The sequence below is a fragment of the Olea europaea genome, chromosome 2 (genome assembly GCF_002742605.1).
Source record: "Olea europaea var. sylvestris chromosome 2, O_europaea_v1, whole genome shotgun sequence".
In the NCBI taxonomy this organism is placed as follows: domain Eukaryota; kingdom Viridiplantae; phylum Streptophyta; class Magnoliopsida; order Lamiales; family Oleaceae; genus Olea; species Olea europaea.
Genome location: NC_036238.1, coordinates 12,856,221 through 12,866,637, shown reverse-complemented (window position 1 = coordinate 12,866,637; position 10,417 = coordinate 12,856,221). Strand labels below are relative to the sequence as shown.

The following is a 10,417-nucleotide window of genomic DNA, read 5'->3' as shown; positions in this document are numbered from 1 at the left end:
AGTCTATTCGCCGCCTCCCCCTCCTCCTCCACCACCATCACCACCACCACCAGTCTATTCGCCGCCTCCCCCTCCACCACCACCAGTTTATTCGCCTCCTCCCCCTCCCCAATCTCCTCCACCACCTTCTCCAACCCCTATTCCTTATTGCGTGCGGTCGCCACCACCTCCGCCTCCAACACCACATTCCCCACCACCACCTCCACCTTCGCACTCCCCGCCCCCATCTCCCTACTACTATAGCTCACCACCTCCTCCTCCGACAATGCAGTCACCACCACCTCCACCACCTGTATACACCTATGCATCACCGCCTCCTCCAGTACACTCTCCACCTCCTCCATCTAATTCACCGCCTCCTCCAGTGCATTCCCCACCTCCACCTTCACCGCCACCCTGTATAGAACCCCCACCTCCACCTCCCTGTATAGAACCCCCACCTGAAGAGCAGCCACCTCCACCACCACCTTATGTTTACAAGCCCCCACCATCACCTTCACCTCCCCCACCTTATCACTACAATTCTCCGCCCCCACCATCATCTCCACCAACGCCTGTGTACCACCATTCTCCTCCCCCACCATCACCGTCACCACCACCACCAGCTCCAGTATATGAAGGGCCATTACCCCCAGTCTTTGGGGTTTCATATGCATCTCCTCCACCACCACCTTTCTATTGATTCTTTTGAGACAACCCATACCTACAAACGATTCCATTAGTATCCATTGCTGCAATTATTTCCTTATCGTTCACATCTCTGTGACTCACATCTTGAAATTCTCATCGCCCAGATGACAAAATGAAAGATCAAAGTAGAGATAAAATTAAATTGATGTTGAATCAGAGAAGAGTGGAGATAAAGAGGAGAAATTGGTTTCTCCCTATATTTAATTTGAATTGTTATGGATAAATTTGAGTTGTGAAAATAAAGTGGCAGGCAAAGAGAGGAGTAGGTTTGCAGGAAGTTCATGTATAGAGACCATAATCAGGGTGCTTGAAGAAAACAGTAATGGCTGCTGCTGCTCTGCTTCTTCTAAGTTGTGAACTTTATTGTGATCTCTGTTTCATATCATACTTTTGTTTAATTTTATAGTATAATGATAAACCATTTACTTGTATTGATTTTTCATATTCAGTTATTCCTTAAGCTTCTTCATGTTTGTGTAAATGTAATCATCTTCTTCCGTCGTTCATCCCAAGTACGCATTGCAGAAGCTGGCTGAAGATCGTTGACCTTATTCAATGATACAATAAAATGATATTATGGTTATGGTTTCTTCTTTAATTCTGTTAAATCTACGTCTACATCTTCAGTGCTTTTTGTTATGAAATTGATTCCATCAATCCATTAGGTGGAAATTGAATGTAGAAGATGACCTAAAATACAGCTAGCTATCACCAGCTCTGCCATGTTATTGAATGGAATGGAATGACGATGCGTGGTTGACCCTCGTGGGATTGGGACATAGATGATAGCATCAAAATTACCATTAATTGGATCTCTCTCTCTCTCTCATTAGTTTAGTCCCCCTTGATCTCCTGTACAGTGGGCACGACGAGATTCTTGTTATACTTTTTTGAAATGGTCATAAATTTAGAAAAATAAATCATGTTCTCTTGTCACATCAGTAGTAGAAAGTTTTTATTCTATCACATAAGATCAATTCTATTTGTTTATAAATAACATTGATCACTCAACTACTGTAGATAAAAATCAGATATTTTTATTAGATCTTAATAAAAGTTGGTAAAAATTGTGAATTTTATTAAACGTGTAGTCAAATTAATTAATAAAATTGACATTTATCAATTTTTTTTAACTAAACAAAACGGGATTTAATGACATTTTGACCTTGTGTCCCAATCCTAGAACTTTGTTCGACTTCACAATAGTCTAGCGTCTTGGTAACTGGATTTTGGGCTGTTTTTACTCCCAGATAGGGGAAACCCGATGAGACGGAATTCAAGATAATTTCAACTATATCTTGATTCGTAAGAAATATTTTCTTGATTTTTTTAGAGTGACAATAGAAATGACTCATATTGAGAATTGAAATGAAAGAATATGATAATCTTTTCAGGTGATATCAGATGAATCCATTTCTGGGATTTGTAAAGTGCATAGCTATATCCACCGAGCACTTCCTGGAACTGTGGTTCCAGGACCAAAACTGCATTAGCAGGCAAAAAATTGTACCATGTAAATTTCAGCTTCTGTTCGATATTAGTGGCATTCTTTGAATTGGTCTCCATGAAAACAACGCCAATTTCATCTGCTAAAGCCCAGCCTTAGCTGTATCATGTGACATAGCTCTGTTATCAGCCAAGTCACACTTATTTCCAACCAGAAACTTGTTTAATTTTCACTGGCATGGTGATATATTTCATATAACCATTGCTTCGCATTGTTAAAGCTTTCTTGGGAAGTTACACCATACACTTATAATGCCAGGTGCCCCGCTTCAGTAGCTGCTAGTTATTGTTCTGAAGCGTTTCCAGATCCGAAGTTTAATCGTCTTTCCATCTTTCTCGATAGTGTATCGTGCTGATGTAACTTTCCAGGTATGAAGCATCAGAAAATCTGAGGAGAAGACATCGCTTGCCAACATCTGAATCTCCCATTAATACAAGTTTGAACAAATAGTCATTTACAACGGCGGAATATTCCCAAGGCAATTCAATTTTGATGAGTTTGATTCAATATATCCAGTCAGTGATGGTTTAACATTGTCTAAGCGAAGTAAAGAATGCTATTTCACTGTTGTTGTTGGTCCCAGATTTGTGACTCAATGATGGTTTAACATTGTCTAAGCGAAGTAAAGAATGTTATTACACTGTTGTTGTTGGTCCCAGATTTGTGACTCAACTAGTTTAAAGTAAAAATGTAATAAAAACAACAAGAAATTAAAGAACATTCGAAAATTTTTGACCAAAGGCCTGGAGGTTTAGCGACCGCTATCTAATGCTTAGTTCCCTGTTGATCATCCGTTAGGATTCTACTCAAATCCACTAGCAAAGCCCAAAACACAGGCAAGAATGTCGATTACATACGAACACGAAGTGTTCAAAAAAGTTTCCTCTCAACTTGCTCTCTGCTATTCCACAAAGAAACTAAAACAATTTGCAAATAATGATGACTGTTATCGATTAAAAGTCCTCATAATTTCACTCAAAAATTTACAAGAACATCATCCAGATGATGAATCCTTTCAGAGTAGCAAGAAGCAGAAACAAAGAATATAGAGAGGCTAGGGTTCAAAACTCAATCGTCCAAACGACTTGTAAATTGTATAAATAACAAAACCAACAAACCTTGCATCTAACGGATATAAATTCTCCACGCATCAACCATCCGGTTCAGTTTAAGATAGAAATGCAATAGTCGCGTTTGAGAAGCATGTTTTTCTCAAATTCTAGAACCTTTACTTAGTTGGATTAAGACGTGGGCCGAACAAGAGAGGAGCAGCTCGAATTTCAGCAACCCAGAATACTTTACAATCTCCACCTTGTTATAATTTGGGACCATAGCTAAGTGGATTTAAACAAAATTAACTAACTTCATTTACTCTTATTATATGTACACAAAGAAAGGAAAGAAAATGAGCAAACATCAAGATTCAATAATCTCAAAGAATCAATGAGCTTATCAAGTGGTATTACATTTGTACCTACATCAGCAGGATTTATCTTAGTAGGAATTTTGATAAACTTAATATCACATTTTTCAATTATATTTCTTATAAAATGAAACTTAACATCTATGTGTTTAGTTATATAATGAAAAATCAGATTTTTACTTAGAAAAATGGCCTTTTAGTTATCTGAACATAACTCCACCCGATTTTCCATAAGTCTTAATTAATTCATTCAGTAGACATTTCTACCATAGGCCCCCCTTTTACTGCTTTAGTGGCACCAATATATTCAACCTCAGTTGAAGATAAAACAACTAGTTTCTGACGTTGAGATTTCCAACTAATGTATGTATTATTTATCATATAAAATATGCAGTTGTAGACTTCCCATTATCTAAGTTTTCAACAAAATCAGAGTCAAGCCTTTCAATTTAAGGTCATCTTTATCAATTTTAAACATAAGTCCTAACTGACATGTGCCTTTCAAGTATTTAATCAAATTTTTCATTGCTTCCCAATGAAGCTTACTTGGATTGCTCATGAATCTGCTTAACACACTTACAAGTATAGGCAATATCAAGTTTTGAGCATACTATAACATACATAAACAGATCCAAAAGCATTAGCATATGGCACATTCTTTATTTTTTTAGATTCGTCTCCAATTTTAGGTGATTGATTAACAAATAATTTCACACAACTAGATAAAAGTAAACTAGTAGGCTAAGCATCATGAAGGGAAAAACTTTTAACCACTTTTCAATATAATATTCTTGTGTTAAAAACAATTTTTCATTAATTCTGTCCCTTTTTATTTCTATTCCTAGAATCTTCCTAACAGGTCCTAAATCATTCATCTCAAATTCAAATTTCTACTTTTCTTTTATAGAGTTAAGAGTGACAGAATTGGGACCAGCTAGTAATATGTTATCAACATATAAGAGCAGATAAAAAAAAACTTAGATTCTCAATCTCTTTTGAGAAAAAAAAAACAGGGATCATATTCAAATTTCTTAAACTTCAAGCTTAGTATAGAAGAATAAAATCTTTTATATCATTGCCTTGGGCCCGTCTTAGGACATACAAGGATTTATTCAAAAGACACACTAACTTTTATTTGTTCTTCACTTCAAATCCTTTTGGCTTAGTCATATATATGGTTCCATCTAGAGAACCATAGAAAAAAGGCAGTTTTCACGTCTAGTTATTTGAACTCTATATCAAATTGAGTTACAATGGCAAACAATACTCAAATAGAAGTATATTTCACTATAGGTGAAAAAATTTCAATATATCTATTCTCTCTCTCTCTCTTTGTGTAAAACATTTTGCTACAAGTCTTGTCTTATATCTTTTGTCATTTGATTGTAACTTACTCTTCTTAATCTTGTAAACCCATTTGTAGTCAACCAATTTCCAGTCTTTGGGGTTTTCTACCAAATTCCAAGTATTCTATGTAGGGAATTAATCTCATCTTGTATTGTTGTAAGCCACTTGGAGGATTCTTTATAGGACATAGCTTCTTTTCTGTATTAGAGAAATCAGATTAAAAGTGTGGAATACATAATTTACATATTGGAATTTGGAAGGAGGTCTCATTTTTCTCCTTTCTCTATCCCTGGCTAGCTAATCATTGTGCATATTATGTGCAGGATTTAAGCCTTGATCATCATCCAGGTTTTTAGTATCTGTTATGCTCTGAGGTTCAATTTGAAGTGGCTCCACCACAAACTGAGTCTGATCATCAACACTTTGCTTGTTAAGGTTAATTTTTATAATAATAAAATCATTATTAGTAGCTTTGTCACCAAGATATGGGAATTCATCTTCATTTAAAATTACAGATCTACTTATTATCATGTTATAACCTCTGGCATTTTTTATCCATAGTCTATATATTTTAATCCTTTCACCATATCCTAGAAAGACACTTCAAAGATCTGGGATCCAATTTAGAATCAGTATGGTGTGCATAAGCTATACAGCCAAAGGTTCTAAGGTAAGAGTAATCAAGCATTGATCCTGACCTACCTATTCAAGTACTTTATTGTTTAGAACTAGAGGACACCTATTTATCAAATGACAAACAATCTTTAATACCTCCCCCAAAATATCTTTGGCAAGCCTAAACTAATTAGCGTGCATCTAGTTCTTTCAAGAATGATTCTATTCATTCTTTCAACAATTTCATTTTGCTGAGAAGTGTAAGTAATTGTTCTATACCTCAAGATTCCATGTTCACTGCAATACTAATCAAATTCAATATTTCAGAACTCAAGCCAATTGTTAGTCCTCAAAATCTTAATCTTCTTACCAATTTGGTCTTCAATTAATATATTCCATTATCTAAAAATTGTGAAAGTATCAAATTTTGATTTTAACAAAAGAATCCATACCTTTCTTGAGTAATCATCTATGGTAAGAAGGTAATATCTATAACCAGATGCTGTAGATATAGGAGTAGGACCTCATAAGTCACCATGAATGTATTCAAGAGCATTTTGAGACTTATGTATACTTGCCTTAAAAGGCAATCTATTCAGTTTTCCCGTAAAACAATGTTCACAAAAGGTTAATCTTTGAACATTGTCCTTTCCAAAAAACCCCTTCATTGGAAAGAAATTTTAAACCTTTTCACTAAGATGATCTGTCTCTTGTGCCATAATTTTGATTTATCAAATTGTGTCACTAAGTTTACAGCATTGTTGGGTGAAACAAGTTCAAAACTAATCACATAGTTTCCATTAGTCTTGGGTGAACTGCCAATGAATTTTTGGTCTCTAATTATGTTTGTAAAACCATGCTTAATCTTAATCTGATAGTTACCATAATCTAAAACATCTAAGGATATGAGATTTCTTCTCAATGATGGAACATACCTTGTATGATTTAAGATCATCCATTGACCATTTCCAAATTTCAAAACAATATTGCCAATGCCCTTTACTTGGCATGAGTCATTGATATCAAGTTTGGAGAAATTAGAGAACCAACTAATATTGGGGGCTCATGTGAAAGGGGCAACCTGAATCAAGCCCCTGCTTCTTTATAAGAGGCAACAATAACTAAAGAGCCATTCTCATGATTAGACCAATTTTTTTGGTCATTAGCTTTCTTAAAAGTCTTTATGAGATGACACATTCTCCCACAGCAATAGCTCTTTTTTTATCTTTGCCTTTACTTTATAAGTCTACTTCTCTTTTCCTTTATTGTTATTACCCCATTTCCTCTTAATGAGATTCTTGTCTCTATTATAATTGGCTCAACTGAAGTTACTCACACCTTTGACTTGAGTTTTTGTATTCGATGAGACATTCTCAACATGAAAAACCTCTCTATGTTCAGATTTTAATTCCAATTCTCTATTTAAAAGAGAGCTGTGCATGATACAAGTCAAGTCATTTCTACCATATTCTAAGACATTCCTTATGTCTTTATATTTCTCTACTAGTGCATTAAGTAGACCAACCACTTTTTGTTCATCAGAGATCTTTTCACCACAGTTTATCAGATTTTGAGTGATCATTTTAAATCTGTCTATGTTTTCTTCTGAGTCAATACTAGGGTCAAACTTAAAGTCAAAAAATTGTTTTCAAAGAAAACACTTATTTGGTAGGGTCTTAGTGAGATATTATTTCTCTAAAGTAGTCCACAATTCTCTACAATAGTTTTACTTTTCCCCACTTTTAAATTACTGAACCAAATTGGTGGAGAAACATAGTAATCTAGGCTAACTCATCTTGTTCAGTTTTCTTATCAGCAACTAGCTTTTCTAGCCAAGATTTATCAATGGCTTTAGCAAATTGTAGCATAGGAGCTTTCATTTTTTAGCGCCAAAAACTACAGGCTTCTTTGTTGTCCCACATCTAAACATCTATTTTAGTAGTCATGTCGTGCAATAGTGTAGTAATTGTGCTTGAGTGAGATATAAAGTAGAATATATCAAACACATCAATTTCAAATAAACCAAAACTATAAAAGGGAAGATTCAAAACATTTGGTATTAAATTATTCACATGTAGAAGGGCGTATCTCCAAAATAGAACACGGTTAGAGTATCAACATGAAGTTAACAATATGTTGAAACCCAAAGCAGGTAGATGAATTTAACCCAAATCAAAAATATTACAACACATATAAAGTAAAAGAATATGAGTTTTCAAGAAACGATAGAAACATTTTGGGATTTCTCTTAAGCCGAAACCCTAACTCCCTCAGATTCTAGGATTTTCAGAAATCCTTTGCTTTTAAAACTTTTAACAGATACTTAAAAAAATAACGAAGGGGTTAAGAAATTTGTTACTAGAACTATGAACATAAAAGAGATACTCAAAAATACCAAGAATCAACTCCAAGTCATATCGAAAAAGTTCCTTGAAGAATCTAAATAAATTTTCTCAAATCTGATGTTTACTTTAAAATAGAAGTGTCAACCAAAAGCAGATCAAGTTTTAAAAACATATTTGATCTTAATCAAAAGATTTTAAGCTCTGATACCACTGTTGTTCCTAGATTTCTAGTTTAGAGTAGAAACGTAATAAAAATCACAAGAAATTAAAGAACACATGAGAATTTTTGGCTAAGACCCCAGAGATTTAGTGACCACTATCTCACGCTTAGATTCCCATTGAGCATCCGTTTGAATTTCGCTAAAATCCACTAGAGTAGCCCAAAACATAGGCAAAAATGTCAATTACAGATGAGCACCAAGTGTTCAAAAAAGTTCTTCCTTTCAACTTGCTCTCTGATATTCCAGAAAGGGACTAAAACAACTCACAAATGAGGATAATTGTTATTGATTAACAATCCTCAAAATTCTACTCAAGAATTTACAAGAATATCATCTAGATGATGAATCTTTTCAGAGTAGAACGAAATGAAAACAGAGAATATAGAGAGGCTTGGTTTCAAAACTCAATCGTCCAAATGACTTGTAAATGGTCCAAGTATCAAAACCAACAAACCCTGCATCCAACGGGTATGAATTCTCCGCTTATTAGCCATCTGGTTCAGTTCATGATACAAATGCAATAGTCTTGTTTAAGAAACAATTTTTCTCAAATTCTGGAACCTTCACTTAGTAGGATTAAGACTTGGGCCGAATAAGAGACAAATAGTCAATGGGCCAACAACCATCTTTCAGGGTCGAATTTCAACAGTCCAGAATACTTTACAGTTGTATTGGTGTAGTATCAGTGAGTCCCAGCATCGAAGCACTGAAATGGATCAAGTTATAAAGGTAGTCAAAGAGACATATCTAGACATTACAAAATGATGTAATTACTTCTATGCATATCATTAAAAATATTAACAGACAATGAAAATTTAGCATTCAAGGTTAAATCATGTAATATGAAAATTTTCACTGTTAGAATTTCAACAGTACAGGTCCCAAATAGAGTTTTAAGGCCTTCAATTTTTTTTTTATTTTTAGTTTTTGGGAAATTGGAGCAAAGAAATTGGGTGTAACGATAATGGGAAATACAAAAGAGTTCACAAAAAAAAAAAATTGTTTTCTTGCAAATATACAAGTTCTACACTGACTTGTTAATAAATTTTATAAGAGATACCATATTTAGCATTCACACCAGTAGCAAGTCAGTTGAGTAACTTACTCCAACTTTGAAGAAGGTTCCAAGAAACAAAAAAGATAAGGAACCTAATATTTGGTTAGATCTCATACCGTATAAACATTTGCAAATTTCTTCCTCGAGGTTTTCAAATATTGATTTTTGTATAATTAAGAAGTAAATTGAAATGTCACTCTGTTCATTTTATCACATTGAGAATTTTATTTCATCTTTTTTAACTCTCATAAATGGATAATGTTTGTGTATGTGGCTCATATAGAATGGAATACAAGTTTAATGGATCAAATAGGTCAGAGACTCGGAGTGGAGCGCAGTGGAGTAAGGGGAGTATAGCATACCAAACGGAACGGAGCAAAGCAATAGCATCGACCTTGTGGGTTTTAATTCACTGTTTGTTTGCTAAGGATGCATTGCTCTCGTGGCACTATACTGGGGTATTCTTGTATGGGCTTTAAAATCTTGTATGAGATTGGGCAGGGTTAGTATAAATACTAATGATGTAACCTTTCTATTCATACTAAATAAAATTATCTCCACTTCGCTCTTCATGGACGTAGACACATCGTCAACCACATAAATACTTGCATTGATTTTTCTCTTTCATCTCTTTATTATTGCATATAAAATCCAACAATTGGTGTCAGAGCCAGATTTAGATGGCAAGTTCTAAATCATCATTCACGTGAATAGTGATGTGCACTGTTCACGAAATTTTTTTAAAACTTATTTCAATTTAGGCTTTGATACCAAACTGTAACGACCAAAATTTTAAAACTTAAATCGTTACCAAAGTTTCACTTAAACTTTAAAGAACATGACATGCAATATGTATAAAATCATGTAATGGTAATTTATTCAAATTCATGTAGAAAATTTTATATATTCATTTGTAAAAAGGAAGAACAAAGATTTTCCTTCACCATATCTTATTCATATCGTAATTAAATAAATAAATCAAATGTCACCATATGAAAATTTTGGTTTTACCAATAATAAATAAAACATATAAGCAACATAATCAAATCAAATTTGTTCCAAATCCCAAATAACAATATCCACATGATAATATAACTAAAAATAATGCTGAAAATAAAATACATAGTCCTGTTACACAGGATTATTTTTATAGAGTTCCATAAATCCTGGCATCACGACTACACCCATCACCAACCAACCAACGACTCGTTC

The 10,417-nt window shown here is 34.2% G+C and overlaps 1 protein-coding gene across 1 annotated transcript in view; it reads left to right on the top strand.

Moving 5' to 3' along the window:
- Positions 1-1,273, top strand: part of LOC111411363 (leucine-rich repeat extensin-like protein 4) — a 3,061-nt gene extending 1,788 nt beyond the window's left edge. Inside the window, exon 2 of the mRNA XM_023041906.1 lies at positions 1-1,273. Within this exon, the coding sequence (XP_022897674.1) occupies positions 1-682 (682 nt within the window). The 3' untranslated portion in view covers positions 683-1,273.
- Positions 1,274-10,417: the final 9,144 nt, after the last annotated feature.